At 44.6% G+C, this 17,846-nt stretch overlaps 1 protein-coding gene across 1 annotated transcript; it reads left to right on the forward strand.

Annotated features, from left to right (window-relative positions):
- Window positions 1–5,025: 5,025 nt before the first annotated feature.
- On the forward strand, window positions 5,026–17,399 carry Knstrn (kinetochore localized astrin (SPAG5) binding protein). Its single transcript, XM_004660783.2, has 9 exons — window positions 5,026–5,234; window positions 5,410–5,519; window positions 6,618–6,750; window positions 8,335–8,382; window positions 10,960–11,065; window positions 11,251–11,344; window positions 13,658–13,713; window positions 15,182–15,256; window positions 16,683–17,399. Exons 1-9 carry the CDS (start codon window positions 5,026–5,028, stop codon window positions 16,812–16,814), a joined length of 963 nt encoding a protein of 320 aa, XP_004660840.1. The 3' UTR covers window positions 16,815–17,399.
- The last annotated feature ends 447 nt before the right edge of the window (window positions 17,400–17,846 follow it).

Consider the following 17,846-nt stretch of genomic DNA (forward strand, 5'->3'; position numbering starts at 1 on the left):
TCTCCAGGTCCCATGTAAGTCAGACGCACAAAATGATGCAAGCGCACAAGGCCGTATATGCACACAAGGTGGCAAACATGTCTGGAGGTCAATTGCAGTAGCTGGAGGCCCTGGCATGCCAATTCTCTCTCTTTCACTCTCTTGCATTAAAAAAGAAGAAAAGAAAAGAAAAAGAAATCTGAGGGCTGGAAAGATGGCTTAGCGGTTAAGGTGTTTGCCTGAAAAGCCAGAGGATCCAGAGGATCCCAGTTCAACTCTCCAGGACCCACATAAGCCAGATACACAAGGGAGTATATGCATCTGGAGCTCATTTGCAATGGCTGGAGGCCCTGGTGTGCCCATTCTCTCTCTCTCTCTCTCTTTACCTTTTTTTCTCAAATAAGTAATTATATTAAATAAATAAATAAATAAATTTGAGCTCTCAGGCTGGAGAGATGGCTCAACAGTTAAAGGTACTTACTTGCAAAGCCTAACAGCCTGGGTTCAATTCCTCAGTACCTACATAAAGGCAGATACACAAAGTGGTCGATACATCTGGAGTTTGTTTTCCGTGGCAGAAGGTCCTGATGTGCCCATACTTACTTTGTCTCTTGTTCCCTCTCTCTCAAATAAATGAAAACAGTAAGTGGGGGAAAAAAACCTGAACTTTCAACCCCTAATCTCTCAACTACTGATTCCATGCCTTGACCTACGAAGGCAGCCATTTACTTGATTTTTTCTATTTTATTCTGTTTTTTTTTAATTTTTAAATATTTTTTTGTTCATTTTTATTTATTTATTTGAAAGTGACAGAGAGAGGGGGAGAGAAAGAGACAGATAGAGAGGGAATGGGTGCGCCAGGGCTTCCAGCCACTGCAAACAAACTAAGGATGCGTGTGGCCCCTTGTGCATCTGGCTAACGTGGATCCTGGGGAAAAGAGCCTCGAACCAGGGTCCTTAGGCTTCACAGGCAAGCGCTTAACTGCTAAGCCATCTCTCCAGACTTTTTTTTTTTCTTTTCAAATTTTTATTAACAACTTCCATGATTATAAAAAATATCCCATGGTAATACCCTCGATCCCCCCACTTTCACCTTTGAAACTCCATTCTCCATCATATCCCCTCCCCATCTCAATCAGTCTCTCTTTTATTTTGATGTCATGATCTTTTCCTCTTTTTATGATGGTCTTGTGTAGGTAGTGTCAGGCACTGTGAGGTCATGGATATCCAGTCCATTTTGTGTCTGGAGGGAGCACGTTGTAAGGAGCCCTACCCTTCCTTTGGCTCTTACATTCTTTCCGCTACCTCTTCCGCATTAGACCCTGAGCCTTGGAAGGTGTGATAGAGATATAGTACTGAGCACTCCAGTCACTTCTTTCCAGCACCATGATACCTTCTGAGTCGTCCCAAGGTCACTGCCATCTAAAAAGAGAAGATTCTCTACCAAAAGTGAGAGTAGCATTAATATAAGGGTATGAAATAGGTTGATATTGTATATATGTAATTACAATGATTGTAATGGGGAGGTAATATGATGGAGAATGGAATTTCAAATGGGAAAGTGTGGGGGTGGGGAGGGAGGGAATTACCATGGGATATATTTTATAATCATGGAAAATGTTAATAAAAATTTAAAAAAAGAGAGAGATCAAAAAAAAATAAGGGTATGAATATTAAGAGAAGTGCTTACTGGGCAGTTCAATAACATTTAGCCAGACAGCAGCAGATGTTACACCCCTAGGGCTCATGACTACCCCTGTTTTAAGTTTTCAGTATCAGGGATGTATTCCCTCCCATGGAATGGACCTCCAGTCCAGTTAGAAGGAAATTGGTTTCCACCATGATAGATGTGCCACTATTGCACTCATTGGCTCATTTGGCCCGGCTGGTGAGTATCTTCACTGGTGATTTCTCTTTCTCCCATTGAACTACATGTAGAATGGCTTCTTCCAGTTTTCTGTCAGCTGGTCTATATGGAGGAGGTTATCAGTTCAGTTCCAGCAGGATTTCTCAGTGGCCTCGCAGCCCAAGTATGTGGAGTCTTCAGCAATAGGGTCTTACCATCTATTCCTGGTGGGAAACCAAGGGCCTCAGCAATGGCCTATAATGTTTTGGGGGCATCAGGGACTTTCCTGGGCAACAACTCACTGGAAGGTATCCCATCCCTGAAAATTTTCTAGCAACAATCCATGGCTCCTGAATGTTCTATTGTCCAGTAAGGTAGGTTTCCATATGATTTATTTATATCCTTCTTAGATTTTGCTTAGCCCTCCCTCCACCTTTTCTTTACTCAATGTCTTCCCCTGACCTCACTTTGGGCCTTTTTACCCCCATTAATCTATTCTTCTACTTACATGTATACAATACCATCCTATTAAGTCCCCCATCCCTTCCTTTATCTTCCCTTTATATCTCTTTTCTAGCTTACTGGCCTCTGCTACTAAGTTACCATTGGCTTTTTATCTCCCTGGCTTTACCTGTGCCTTTCAGTTTCTTATGCAGGAAAACCTATTTATGCCTCAGAATTTTGTAGTTCCCTTCCATTGTTAATGTGATTTACTCCATCATCCTTTCTGAATTGAGCACAAGCAAATCCCATTTATTTTATATTTAGTTATTTAACTGGTTATTTTGAACCAGTGTCTTGCTATGTTACTCTGGCTGGCCTGGAATTCACTATGGAAACCAGGATGGCCTCAACTCATGGCAGTTTTTCTACCTCAGCCTCCTGAATGGTGGAATGATAGGTGTGAATCACTATGGGCTTTAATCTTCCCAATTTATTTTATTATTATTATTTTATTTATTTATTTTGGTTTTTTTATTTTTTTTAATTTTTGTTAACATTTTCCATGATTATAAAATATATCCCATGGTGGGCTGGAGAGATGGTTTAGCAGTTAAGCGCTTGCCTGTGAAGCCTAAGGACCCCGGTTTGAGGCTCGGTTCCCCAGGTCCCACGTTAGCCAGATGCACAAGGGGGCGCACACGTCTGGAGTTTGTTTGCAGTGGCTGGTAGCCCTGGCGTGCCCATTCTCCCTCTCTCTCTCTCTCTCTCTCTCTCTCTCTCTCTCTGCCTCGTGCTCTGTCTGTTGCTCTCAAATAAATAAATAAAAATAAACCAAAAAAAATTTTTTTTAAATATATATCCCATGGTAATTCCCTCCCTCCCCACCCCCACACTTTCCCATTTGAAATTCCATTCTCCATCATATTACCTCCCCATTACAATCATTGTAATTACATATATACAATATCAACCTATTAAGTATCCTCCTCCCTTCCTTTCTCTACCCTTTATGTCTCCTTTTTACCTTACTGGCCTCTGCTACTAAGTATTTTCATTCTCACGCAGAAGCCCAGTCATCTGTAGCTAGGATCCACATATGAGAGAGAACATGTGGCACTTGGCTTTCTGGGTCTGGGTTACCTCACTTAGTATAATACTTTCCAGGTCCATCCATTTTTCTGCAAATTTCATAACTTCATTTTTCTTTACCGCTGAGTAGAACTCCATTGTATAAATGTGCCACATCTTCATTATCCACTCATCTGTTGAGGGACATCTAGGCTGGTTCCATTTCCCAGCTATTATAAATTGAGCAGCAATAAACATGGTTGAGCATGTACTTCTAAGGATATATGCCTAGGAGTGCTATAGCTGGGTCATATGGTAGATCAATCTCTAGCTGTTTTAGGAACCTCCACACTGTTTTCCACAATGGCTGGACCAGATTGCATTCCCACCAGCAGTGCAGAAGGGTTCCTTTTTTTCCACATCCCCGCCAGCATTTATGATCATTTGTTTTCATGATGGTGGCCAATCTGACAGGAGTGAGATGGAATCTCAATGTAATTTTAATCTGCATTTCCCTGATGACTAGTGACATAGAACATTTTTTTAGATGCTTATATGCCATTCATATTTCTTCCTTTGAGAACTCTCTATTTAGCTCCATAGCCCATTTTTTGATTGCCTTGTTTGATTCCTTATTATTTAACTTTTTGAGTTCTTTGTATATCCTAGATATTAATCCTTTATCAGATATATAGCTGGCGAAGATTTTTTCCCATTCTGTAGGTTGCCTCTTTGCTTTTTTCACAGTGTCCTTTGCGGTGCAAAATCTTTGTAATTTCATTAGGTCCCAGTGGTTAATCTGTGGTTTTATTGCCTGAGCAATTGGGGTTGTAAGTCTTTGCCAAGACCAATATGTTGAAGGGTTTCCCCTACTTTTTCCTCTAGCAGTTTCAGAGTTTCCGGTATTTTGGTTTTTTGAGGTAGGGTCTCATTCTAGCCCAGGCTGACCTGGAATTCACTATGGAGTCTCAGGGTGGCCTTGAACTCACAGTGATCCTCCTACCTCTGCCTTCCAAGTGCTGGGATTAAAGGCGAGCACCACTGCGCCCGACGTTTTTTTTGGTTTTTCAAAGTAGGGTTTCACCCTAGCCTAGGCTGACCTGAAATTCACTCTGTAGTCTTAGGGTGTCCTTGAACTCAGCAATTCTCCTACCTCTGCCTCCCAAGTGCTAGGATTAAAGGCGTGCACCACCACGCCCGGTTTAAGATCGCTTTTGGAATTTGCTCTCTCCCTTATACCCAACTATTATTATTACTTAGAATGGTGTTAAGCACATACCAAGTGCTAATGAATGTCTTTTGAATGAAATAAATGAGCATTTAATGACTGGATAATTGAGCATTCTGTCTTGTTTAGTGGGAGTAACTTTAATCTCCAATTAAATCAGGATTTATGTTTTTCAAGTTAGGGCTTGAGAGATATTTCAGCCACAGGTCTTCAGGCTTGCACTAGTACTCTTATCCATCCTGATAACTTGTGCTCCTGGCAGTATCCTCAACAATCTCAGACCAAATAAAGAGGATTATGACTTGGAGACTAAACATAGCCACGTTTGTGCCGCCAGCCCAGCCGGGAATGTGACACCACGGCGGGCGGCTCATTAGCTCCATTCAAGCTGGTCAAGTCCGGTGCCTGCTTGGCTTAGATCCTCAGGCTTGGGCCTCTCGGCTGGAACCTTCCGTACAGCATGGCGGCTCCCGAAGCCGCCGTCCAGGATACAGTATTCCGTACGGCAGCGCCGCCTTCAGAATGTGAACCACGCCCCTTCCCGCCCAGCTCCCGGAAGTTGGCTTTTGAAACCCAGGCGGCAGACCCAGCAGACTGCTTGGCGGTTGGTGCTGAGCATCTTTTGAACACGAACAAGGAGGACTGCGGGCCCGAGCGGCAGGCGCCTGGGTTAGGCTCCGGGGACGGAGAGAGGGAATAGGCCCGGGGCGTGGGCCGGACGGGCTGCCTCAGAATGGTTCTCTGCCCGCTCGGAGCCCGACGTGCGGGTCGCGCTTTACCCCCCGCACGCACCTGCGTGGGCCCGGGAGTCCCGCCCTAATAACGTCCACCTTGCACCTTCCAGGGCCCAGGCGGACCACCCCGTTACGATGCCCGTTATGAAGGCCAGTGTGGTCAAGAAGGGGTACAGCGTGCAGCCCCCCTCGGTGCGGAGCAGCGGCAGCCAGCCTGCAGGTGGGTGGCGGGTTCGGCCACCGTCTCTGGTACTACTAGGTGGGCCACGGCTATCAGGCCAAGATTGCCGGGGTCTCATCGGTGGCAGAGAACGGGGTACGAGCAGTCCCCTCGGCTTTGACCACCTGTTGAAATACCCGGCTTGTGCTCCTCCCACGCCCCTCTTCCCATGCTTGTGCTGCATTTACCAACTAGATCCAAATTGCTAATTGATGTGAGCTAGGAATCGCTACATATTTTTTTAATTTCTAAAAAAAAAAATTCATTTATTTGAGAGAGAGAATGGGCGCGCCAGGGCCTCCAGCCACTGTAAACGAACTCCAGACAAAGTGTCACCTTGTGCATCCGGCTTATGTGGGTACTGGGGAATCGAACCTGGGTCCTTAGGCTTTGCAGGCAAGTGTCTTAACTACTAAGCCATCTCTCCAGCCCCCTTAAAAATTGTTGTTGTTGGGTCTCACTCTAGTCCAGGCTGACCTTGAACTCACAGCTATCTTTGCCTCCCAAGTGCTGGGATTAAAGGTGCGCACCTAGCAATTCTGTTTTTTATCAGCAGCCACATTTCCACTTCTGGTTTGGTCACACACATTGTGTCATATGTAAAGAGTTTTGGGGGGCTGTGGGAGATGGCTCAGCCAAAGGCACTGCTTGCAAAGCCTGTATGCCTGAGAATGATTCCCAAGTACCCACATAAAGCCAGATGTACAATGTGGTGCATGTATCTGCCCTGGCCCATTCATTCCCTATCTCTGTCTCTGATAAAATAAAAATATAAATAAATAAGGGTTTTAAAGACAGGTGTGGTGGCTCACATCTCTAATCCCAGCACTCGGGAAGCAGAGGTAGGTGGATCACCATGAGTTTGAGACCACTCTGAGACTGCATAATGACCCTACCTCAAAAAAAAAACAAACAGAAAAATAGAGTTTTGGTTCAAATGCCAGTCAGTCTAGGACTCTTATTCTTTGGAAGCAGACTTCATACACTGAGATTGGCAAATATGAAAATGAGGTCTGGGATAGTTTGATGTGGGGCTCTGGCTCAGGGCTGCAACTATTGGGTCATGATGCTTGTCTTGTCACTCTCTTTCCATTGCAGATATGCAGACTCAAGCCACTTCTAAGAGCTTATTACCAATTAAATCAAAAGATGTTGATGTATCCAGACATCTTCATCCAGGAGATTCAGAGACTGATGTAACAAAAGTCACCAAACCGAGACGAGAGAATGGGTAAGAACAGATCATTGGTATCCAGTAAAAACATCTTTTTTTGTTTTTTCCTAGGTAGGGTCTCACTCTAGCTCAGCCTGCACTGGAATTCACTCTGTAGTCTCAGGGTGTCCTTGAACTCATGGCGATCCTCCTACCTCTGCCTCCTAAGTGCTGGCATTAAAGGCGTGCGTCACCACGCCTGGCGGGGAAAGGATTTATTTTGGTTTACAGAATTGAGGAGAAGCTCTATGATGGCAGGAAAGGGATGGCATGAGCAGAGGGTGGATGTCACCTCCTGGCCAACATCAGGTAGACACCAGCAGCAGGAGAGACACTGGCAAGGGGAAGCTGGCTATAACACCCTTAAGTCTACCCCCAACAATACACCTCTTGTAGTGAAGGACTCAGGAAGCCATAATAAGCCTCAGAATCATCAATAGGCCTAAGTTTCTGCTTCCCAGCAAGGTCAGTTTCCTGAGAAGGGGGAATAGACTCTACCATGTGTTCCTGTGGTCATAGATAAGTTTGCTTAAAATAAGTTTGTTTAAAGTTCCTGAAATACACATAGCCAATTACAATAAATGTTACTTAATCTGCTTGGAATCCCCCTACCCCCTGCCCACCAGCTTTGCCCATCAGTATCCTAAGCCTATCAGAAAAACACAAGTGCAGTTACTGCTTAAATCAGCCAATCATGTAACCATTCCCCTACTTCTTTGTTCAAATCCCTATAAAAACCTGCCCCCCTGCTGCTCAGGGCTCTTGTACGGATCCACTGCCTTGGTGAAGTCAAGAGTCCAAGGTTAAGCCCAAATAAAGCTCTGTGCTCTTGCTTACATGTCAGACTCTCCGTGATCTTTGGGGACTCTGTGATCTGGGCATAACACTAGGAGGCTCCAGTTCCCAAGTTGTCATCAGCTGGAGACCCAGCACTCAGAACCCATGAGTTTATGGGGAATACCTGAATCAAGCCACTGCATTGGGTATGGGAGTCCCTCTCAACCAAACAAGCCCAGCCTGTGGACTGGCTCTGAGCTCTATGGTATTACTGAGCTGTTTGTGAGGATCCTGTGTGTTGATCCTTTCTGAAGAGAAACGGGGGGTTCTGAAAAGGCTGTTCTTTCCTCTCTCACACTTGCTGTGAGTGAAGTGTCCCAAAGCAACACCATGGCCAAGCAGCAGCCTTGAGTCGTCATGGAGGGAGGGACTAGCTGTGAACCTTGGTTGCTAGTCTGAGCAGAGTTCAACCACAGGAGCCACTTTATGCATCTGGCTTAAGTGGGACCTGAGCCACATGAGTGGTTGAGATGAGATGACCACAATCAGGAGCAAGACCAGGTCTGTCAGGTTGTTGGAATGATCAGAGTATTTGCCCCTTTCCTTAGTAGGACACTTTCCCTGGTCAGCTGAAACCAATGTAAATGGGCACTCAGGCTCTCAAGCCTGTGCATTTTACCTTGAACGTAATCTTTGTTTCCCTAGAAACCCATACATGGTAACACACACTTGTAATCCCAGAGCTTCATAGGCTGCAGCAGGAGAATTGGTATTCGTAGTGCAGTACATACTCCTAGCATAGTACTCCCTTGTGTGTTTCTCTAGGCTGACAAAAGCTACTGAGACTGCTATCAGGAAGAATGTCAGAAAGGGGTAAGTGGCCTTTAACTTGGGATGGACTCCCTTTGAGGATGCTGTGTTGTATTGCTGGAGGTAAAGCTGACTGACTGGCTAGTGGGTCTTGTTTGTTTTTTTCCTAAATATTTTAAAATTTTTATTTTTATTTGAGACAGAGAGAATGGGTACACCAGGTCCTCTAGCCTCTGCAAATGAACTCCAGATGCATGCACCACTTTGTGCATCTGACTTTATATGGGTATTGGGGAATCAAATCCAAGCCATCATGCTTTGCAAGCAAGTGCCTTAACTGCTGAACCGTTTCTTGAACCCCTTTAAAATATTTCTTTTGCTGGGAGTGATGATGCACGCCTTTAGTCCCAGCACCTGGGAGGCAGATGTAGGAGGATTGCTGTGAGTTAGAGGGCAGCTTGGGCTAGAGTGAGACCCCACCTCAAAAAAACAAAAATCATACACACAATTTCTGTTTTGTTTGTTTTCAAGACAGCCCAGGCTGGCCTTGAATTCACAGTGATCCTTCTACCTCTTTTTTTTTTTTTTCTTTATTCGAGAGACAGAGAGAAAATGGGTGCACCAGGGCCTTCAGCCACTACAAATGAACTCCAGATTGCATGAGCCACCTTGTGCATCTGGCTTATGTGGGTACTGGGGAATCGAGCCTCAAACCAAGGTCCTTAGACTTCATAGGCAAGTGCTCAACCACTATGCCATCTCTCCAGTCTTTATTGTTTTTTTTTTTTTTTTTAAAGTTTTTTGGTTCATTTTTTATTTATTTATTTATTTGAGAGCGACAGACATAGAGAGAAAGACACATAGAGGGAAAGAGAGAGAATGGGCGCGCCAGGGCTTCCAGCCACTGCAAACGAACTCCAGACGCGTGTGCCCCCTTGTGCATCTGGCTAACGTGGGACCTGGGGAACCGAGCCTCGAACCGGGGTCCTTAGGCTTCACAGGCAAGCGCTTAACCGCTAAGCCATCTCTCCAGCCCGTCTTTATTGTTTTTAAGATAGGTTTTTACTTTGTAGTCCAGGCTATCTTGGTTGGTAGGTTTTTTTTTTTTTTTTAATATTTTATTTGAAAGATAAAGAGGCAGATAGAGAGAATGGACACACCAGATCCTCCAGCTGCTTCAAACAATCTCCAGATGTATGTACCACCCTGTGCATCTTGCTTATGTAAGTCCTGGGGAATCAAACCTGGGTCCTTTGGCTTTATAGGCAAGCACCTTAACCACTAAGCCATCTCTCCAGCCCCAGGCTATCTTGGAACTCACAATGTAGCCTAGGCTGGTGTTGAGTATGGGGGAATCCTCCTTCCTCAGCCTCCCACCACACACAGCTATATAGTAAAAGCCTTGAAGACTAGCTTTGGCAGGGTGGTTACATGTCTATAATCCTAGCACTTGGCAGGTTGGTTACATGTCTGTAACACTAGTATTCGGCAAGGTGATTACATGCTTATAACCTAGCACTCAGCAGGGTGGCTACATGCCTGTAGCCTGAGAACTCAGCAAGGTGGTTACATACCTGTAATCTTAACACTTGGCAGGGTGGTTACATGCCTGTAACCCTAGCACTCAGCAGGGTAAGGCAGGAGAGCCTGAAATTTGAGTTTGGCTTGGGTTACATAGTGAGATCTTTTCTTCTGGTTTTTCAAGGTAGGGTCTCACTCTAGCCCAAGCTGACCTGGAACTCACTCTGTAGCCCTAGGCTGTCCTCAAATTTAGGGTAATCCTTCTACCTTCAGCCTTTCCTGTGCTGGGATTAAAGGCATGGACCACCTGTCGTTTTGGGGTTTTTTGTTTTGTTTTGTTTTATTTTTTGTTTTTGGTTTTTCAAGGTAGAGTCTTACTGTAGTTCAGGCTGACCTGGAATTTACTATGTAATCTCAGGGTGGCCTCAAACTCTCAGCAGTCCTCCTACCTCTGCCTCTCGAGTACTGGGCATGTACCACCACGCCCGGCTTCACCTGTCATTTAAAATATATATATATATTTGGGCTGGAGGAATGGCGTAACAGTTAAGGCATTTGCCTGCAAAGCTAAAGGACTCAGGTTCAATTCCCCAGGACCCACGTTAGCCAGATGTACAAGGGGGCACATGCGTCTAGAATTCCTTTGCAGTGGCTAGGAAGTTAAACCTGAGTAGGCTTTGCAAGCCAGTACCTTTAACCACTGAGCCATCTCCCTAGCCCTTGAGCCTCGAGGCTAGTCATAAAGGGTTTGCCATATGTCAGTGGTGGACTAAGTGTTGTTCATAGAATCTCTTATTCTTTATGATAGCATTATGAGATGTAGGTATTCTAGAAATAAGAAAGCAGCCTCAGGTATTATATATGCTTTGTTGGAAGGCCAGAATGGAACTCATTTCATTAACCCAGTTGCCCCTACAACTTTTTGGGGGGTGGGGGGTGGGGTCTTGCTGTAGTCAAGGGTGACCTAGAATTTACTATGTAGTCTTAGGCTGGCCTTGAACTCATAGCAGTCCTCCTACCTCAGCCTCCCAAGTCCTGGGAGTAAAGGTGTGCACCACCACCCCTGGCCTGTATTCCTAATCCTCCTACCTTTTCATGTAAGCACAACTTTCTTTATAGCTATAAACCATTGAGTAAGCAGAAACCAGAGGAAGAGCTCAAGGATAAGAACCAGCTCTTAGAGGCTGTCAACAAGCAGTTGCATGAGAAGTTGACTGAAACACAGGTAAGAGGCCCATCAGATCTCCCTCATTCATCAGCTGCACTGGGCAGTGCCTGTGGGATGTTGATGGTGGAAGCAAGCTGCCCACAGGCAAAAAGAAAAGCCTTATGCTGTGGGTGACCAAGAGCACAGGCAGGGAAAACCACCATTTGCAGGACGTCTCCTGATCTGTGTATGTCATCCCTTAGGAAGAGCTGAAGGACCTAACCCAGAAAGTGGAGCTGCTGGAGAAGTTTCAGGGTAACTGTTTAGCAATTTTGGAGAGCAAAGGCCTCAACCCAGGTAAGAGGCAGTACATGGCTGCCTTCCAGAGAGTCAGTCAGACACCCTTCCTGGGTGACGCCAACAGCGTGGCATCAGCTGGCCCAGTGGGGGTAGGAGATGCTTAACAAAGCCCTAAAGATTTTTGAGAGTTTTTTGTTGTTGTTATTGTTAATTTTTATTTATTTATTTGAGAGCGACAGCGAGAAAGAGGCAGATATATAGAGAGAATGGGCATGCCAGGGTTTCCAGCCACTGCAAACAAACTCCAGACGCATGCACCCCCTTGTGTATCTGGCTAACGTGGGTCCTGGGGAATCAAACCGGGGTCCTTAGGCTTCACAGGCAAGTGCTTAACTGCTAAACCATCTCTCCAGCCCGAGTTTCTTATTCTTAGGATATGTTGAATTATGCTTGACTAACAGAATTTCAGAAGGTTATACAGAGAATTGTATCTGTCTTATATTAACACTGTGCCGTTCATTTGGTGCCAGCAGTTATGACCTTGCAGAGACCAAAACATTGCACTTCTTTCATAGAAGATAGTACTTACCAGGAACTTTCCCAGCTGGGAGCGAGAGCAAGCGAGAGAGAGCGACAGACAGAGAGAGAGAGAAGGAGGGAGATAGGGAGGGAGGGAGGGAGGGCGGGCGGGCGGGCGGGCGGGCAGAAGAATACTGTCTTAGTCAAGGCTTCCTAAGTCTGCTTCCTCAGCGGTATCACACTGGCCATAGTGCGACTTCCGGGGAGGGCTGTAGCTAGCTCAGTGGTAGAATGTGTGCTGAGGATGCTGAAGACCCTAGTCTTCAGACCCCAGAAACCAAAAACAATAAAAATTGTCTCTTATCCTGGGAGAGCAAAATTAATAGCAAAGAAAAGAGTGTAAGAAGGAATTTCACCGATGTAAGATGGCCCTGGCCTGAGTTGAGGAGCTAGAGGCTACCCAGGAAATGGGCCCTGGCCTCTTTGAATTGCAGAATGCTGTCTTTGACTGGAGCCTGGGGGTTCTGGTCTCCATACTCTTGTTCTCTTGTTGTTGCTTTTGCTGGAGCTCTAATCCTGGGCTGGTCACATTCTAAGCAAGCCTGCATGCACTAGCTCCCAGGCGCAGGCTAGTCAGTCTTTATGGTTACCATAAATATTGTGGAGTTAGGGAAGATTGGGGTTTGGGTTTTTTTGTTTTGGTTTTTTGAGGTAAAGTCTTACCAGATAGTCTAGGCTGGCCTTGAACTTCTGATCCTCCTGCCTTGGCCTCCTAAATGCTGAGATTACAAGTACCATATGTGGGTCACCATAAGCATTTTGTTTTTTTTTACTATGTGCACACACTATTATCAAACATAATTTTCTCAGGGCTGGAGAGATGGCTTAGCAGTTAAGGAGCATGCCTGTGAAGCCTAAAGGACCCAGGTTTGATTCTCCAGGTCCCACATAAGCCAGATGCACATGGTAGCACATGCATCTAGAATTCATTTGCAATGGCTAGAGGCCCTGGTATGTCCATTTTCTCCCTCTCTCTCTCTCTCTGTCTCAAATAAATAAATAAATAAATGGAAATAAAATCTAAAAATATATAATAATTTTGTTGGGCATGGTGTTGCATGCCTTTAATCCCAGCACTCAGGAGGCAGAGGTAGGAGGATCACCATGAGTTCGAGGCTACCCTGAGAATACATAGTGAAGTCCAGGTCAGCCTGGGCTACAGCAAAACCCTACCTCATAAAACAAACAAAATAATAATAATTTTGAGTTGGGCATGGTGGCACATGCCTTTAATCACAGCACTTTGAAGGCAGAGGTAGAGGTAGGAGGATTGCTATTAATTCCCTGAGACTACATAGTGAATTCTAGGTCAGCCTGGGCTACAGCGAGGACCCGACTTGCCCGACTTGAAAAACCTATATATAATCTTTGAAGAACCAAAAAAAAAAAAGAAGAAGGTTTTGTGTATTGTAAACTAAATCTATTTTTTTTCCCCGAGGTAGTGTGTGACTCTGGCCCAGGCTGACCTGGAATTCACTATGTAGTCTCATGATGGCCTTGAACTCAGCGATCCTACCTCTGCCTCCTAAGTGCTGGCATTAAAGGCATGCACTACCACACCCGTCCTAATTAGAATCTAATATATTTCCTCTGGACAAATTTTCTCCTAAGGAGAGCAAAATAAAGTTTGGCCACATGCACACCTAAAGAAAAGGACAGCTCTGGGGAACTGGTGTGGGAGATATTCTCAGAGGCCATCCAGGAGCAGGCACATAGAGAGCATTTTCTTTTCCTTTGGTGTAAGGTAAGAGTCCAAGATGAGGCTCACTTTGTTGTATCTGTTCATTGTAGGCAATGAGACCCTGGAGTCACAGCAGGAATCCACTACAGATCACACGGACTCCATGGTGAGGGCATGTGTGTGAATGGGCAGGGCCCCCTAGTCAAGGGTCCTTGGTATTAAATCTCTACTTGGTACTCTACAAATTCTAAGATGCTAGTTTGGTTATCTGAGGTATTAAAAGAGGCAATGGAATGAATACTTAATGGCATATTTGAAACCAGGTGTGCTGGTGGTACAAGCCTATAATTTCAGCACTTGGGAGGTGGAAGCAGGAGGTCAGCCTGGAGTACATGAACTCCCATCTCAAAAAAAAAATAATAATAAGACAGAAAAGCACATTTGACTTGTAAGGTAGTTTTGTGCTTAGAAATATGTGAAATTTTCAGGTGTGGTGGTGCAGACCTTTAATCCCAGCATGTGGGAGGCAGAGGTAGTGGGATCACTGTGAGTTTGAGGTGGGCCTGAGACTACATAGTGATTCCAGGTCTGCCTGGGCTAGAGCGAGACCCTACCTCGAAAGTGTGCTATTTTAGAGCACATTCTAGGGATTTGGGATGCAGTGGTACTGAGCTTAGCTAGCACAGCTGATGTCTTGAGGTTGATTTCCAGCACTATAAATACCATACACCTTCTAAGAGGGAGACCTTTCTGCACATTGTCAAATTTCTTGTGCACTCCTTTAATGAGAACTATGCCAAGATTTAACCTTTAAATTTGAATTCAGTTCCTTTTTTGTTTCTTTTCTTTTTTCCAAGGTAGGGTTTCGCTCTAGCCCAGGCTGACTTTGAATTCACTAGGTAGTCTCAGGCTGGCCTCAAAGTCTCGGAGATGCTCTACCACACCTGGCTTCCTTTTTTGTTTTTAATACTAAAAAAGGAAGTCAATCCATTTGGGTGTAAAGACTTGGGAACTAAACTCTTCCTTAGGAAAATGAATTGTCATGTTAAAATACTGTTCTGTAGTTGCTACATTTTGTTCCTAAATTCTTTTTTGTTTGTTTGTTTCTTTTTTGAGGTAGGGTCTTTAAGCCCCAGGCTGATCCTGGAATTTACTTACTATATAGTCTCAGGCTGGCCTCGAACTCAAAGCAATCTTCCTACCTCTGCTTCCCAAGTGCTGGGACTAAAGGTATGCGCTGCCTCTTATACTATTCCTAAGTTTTGTGTGGCACAGACACGTTATAGTAAGTAAAGATAATATGTCATGGGAGAGGCTGTAGGAGGAAACCCAGATTCTTGGATCCTGGACTGTTTGAATTTGCCTGCATACATTATGAAGTATTCCGTGGGGCACAGTGGATTTCATTTCTCTGATTTAGATAAAGTCTGTAGAATACAGGAACAGTTCTAAAGTGACACAGATAAGCAAAGTTGGTCTCTGCAGTGGTCTGAGTTCCTCAAAGGGGCGCAGTGCAGAGCTACCATGTTTGGTCAGCTCTGTAAGTGACATAAATGGAAAACTTAGGTAGTAGTCATCATCTAAGTCAACTTGTTTTGTACAGACTTACTTATTTCATTGCACTTTCTTCTTAGTTGCTGCTAGAAACTTTGAAAGATGAACTGAAGACTTTTAATGAAAGTGCCAAAAAGCAGATGGAGGAGTTACAGGTGAGGAGCAAACGTCACCCAGGGCAGCACTGCCATTGGCGAGTACAATAGTGGATTTATGGAGGGGTATTTTTATCCTGCTTTACTTTTCTTTTTATGTTTGGGTACTGGGGAATTGAACCAGGCTGTGTACTTTAACCATTGACCTATCTCCCCTGCCCCCCATTGATTGATTTCTATTTTGAAATAATTTTAGGTTAGGCAGTTAAGATGCTTGCCTGGGAAGCCTAAGGAACCGGGTTCAATTCGCTAGTACTTGCATAAACCAGATGGACATGGTAATGCATGCATCTGGAGTTCATTAGCAGTGGCTAGAGGCCATAGTACCTCCATTTTCTCTCTCTCTCTCTCTGCTTGCAAATAAATTTAAAAAAATATTTTTTAAAAGATAATTGCACTTCAAAAAGTTGTAGAAATGGGTGTGATAGCACAAGCCTTTAATCCCAGCCTTTGGAAGATAGAGGTAGGTGGATTGTTGTGAGTTCAAGGCCAGCCTGTGACTACAGAGTGAGTTCCAGGTCAGCCTGGGCTACAGTGAGACTCTTCCTGGGGAGGGAGACAAAAAGTTTTTTAATCCCAGCACTTGGGAGGCAGAGGTAGGAGGATAGCCGTGAGTTCACCTTGAGACTACATAGCCTGGGCTAGAGCGAGACTCTTTATCTCGAGCCCCTCCACACAAAAAAAGTTCACATCTTGGGGTGGGGATGAAACTCAATGGGAGCTAGCATGCACAAAGCCCTGAGTTGCACCCCACAGCACAACAGAAAACAATAAGTACTCACACCTCCAGGGCTTGAGTCAGTGTGCAGCAGAGTAGGTTGCTCGAAGTCAATAGTTGAAACCTAAGTGAAATCCATGCTGGAGAAACGTAATATCTCAAAGAGACTTGTAATAAGAAACACAGATTTTCACTGGGCATGGTAGTACACACCTTTAATCCCACCACTCAGAAGGTAGAGGTAGGAAGGTCACTGTGAGTTCAAGGACAGCCTGAGACTAGTAAATTCCAGGTCAGCCTGGGCTAGAGTGAACCCTACCTTGAAAAACCAAAAGAAAAAGAAAAACCGATTCTTGGCTCTAGACTGCTTAAAATTGTAGGATACTGCACAGACCTAGAGGATTTTGTTGCTCCAGTTTAAAAATAGTGATGCAACAATTCTGAAGCCAACACAGATAAACAAAATCCAAGATAGACTATACAATGTTGTCTTCCTCAGTACAACAGAAGCATAGTGTTCTAGTAGAGGTATTGCCTTTCTTGTGGGGCCAGTTTTGTTTTTTGTTGTTGTTTGTTTTGTTTTGTTTTTCTAGGTCGGGTCTCAGGGTGGCCTTGAACTCACAGTGATTCTTTTACCTGTGCTGGGAGTAAAGGCGTGTGCCACCATGCCTGGCTTCTTTTTAAATTTTGGAATGCTTTTCCTTGCAGGCCTTAAAGGTAAAGTTGAAATTAAAAGAAGAAGAAAGGGTCCGATTTCTGGAACAGCAAACTTCATGTAACGACCAAGTCAATGATTTTTCAGTAATCCTAGAGGAAATGGAGCAGCTGTTAGAAATGTAATAAAAAAGCAAGTGGTCAGAAGGCTCCCTTTTATGAATAAACTCTCAAAGGAAGCCTCTTAGGATATCATCTTGACCATGATCTTCAAGGACTCACCGTCCCCAGAGTGAAAACAGTTTCTGCAATAAGATTAAGGGCATTTTATGCTGGAATGGGGTTTCTCCCTCAAGCAGGTTTCCCCACCTTCAGCTTGGAATGCTTTCCTAAGTCTTACATGTAGCTAATGCAAGCCTGCGAGAGTGGGATCAGGAAGCTTGACTCTTCCTCTTGCAGTACATCATTAGAATAAACTTGACTCTACCTCCTGGAGTACATCATTAGAATCAAGAGACTAAACCAGCCACCACCAGAAGATCTAGAAGACCGCATTCAAATTTATGGAAGACACCCTTCATTACAATAGCACACGTGCCCTAGGGAGACATCACTCAGCAGCTATGCTGTCTCCTATCTTGGAACACATTCTCTCCATCTAGTTGGGCGAAATTTATGAACTTGAAATTGCTTAACGTTTTTCAGCTTAATAAATGGGGTGAGGGCATACATAGTAATAACACACCTGAAACAATACATCGTGGAGCTTTTGCTGTGAATCACATTGGTTGGGGTTTATTTTTAAAGCATGTTTAATGTATTTTTGTAAATATTCTGGCTGTAAGGGTAAGAAATGAAAATAGACGTTTAAGTCAAGTATGGTGGCTCATGTGTGTACTCACAGAACTTAGTAGGTTGAGGCAGAAGATTTCCTTGAATTTAAGGCCAGTCTGAGCTAGAGTAGCAAACAAGAGGGGTTGAGGTTAGCTCAGCACATGCTTAGCAAGCAAACGGTTCTGGGTTTGGTCCAAGCAAGTAAGAGGCTTGAGGCTGCAAGCCTTGATCCCCAGCACCCATGTCAGCTGCTGGCTGTGGCCATGTGTAACCCCAAGATTTTGAGGAGCAGAGACTGGAGAACTGCTGGGCCTTGCTGACAAAGAAAAAAAAAATGGTGAAAGCAGCAGCTCTGGGTTGCACGAGAGACTGCCCCAGAGAAAC

Source organism: Jaculus jaculus, chromosome 8 (assembly GCF_020740685.1).
Source record: "Jaculus jaculus isolate mJacJac1 chromosome 8, mJacJac1.mat.Y.cur, whole genome shotgun sequence".
NCBI classification, from domain to species: domain Eukaryota; kingdom Metazoa; phylum Chordata; class Mammalia; order Rodentia; family Dipodidae; genus Jaculus; species Jaculus jaculus.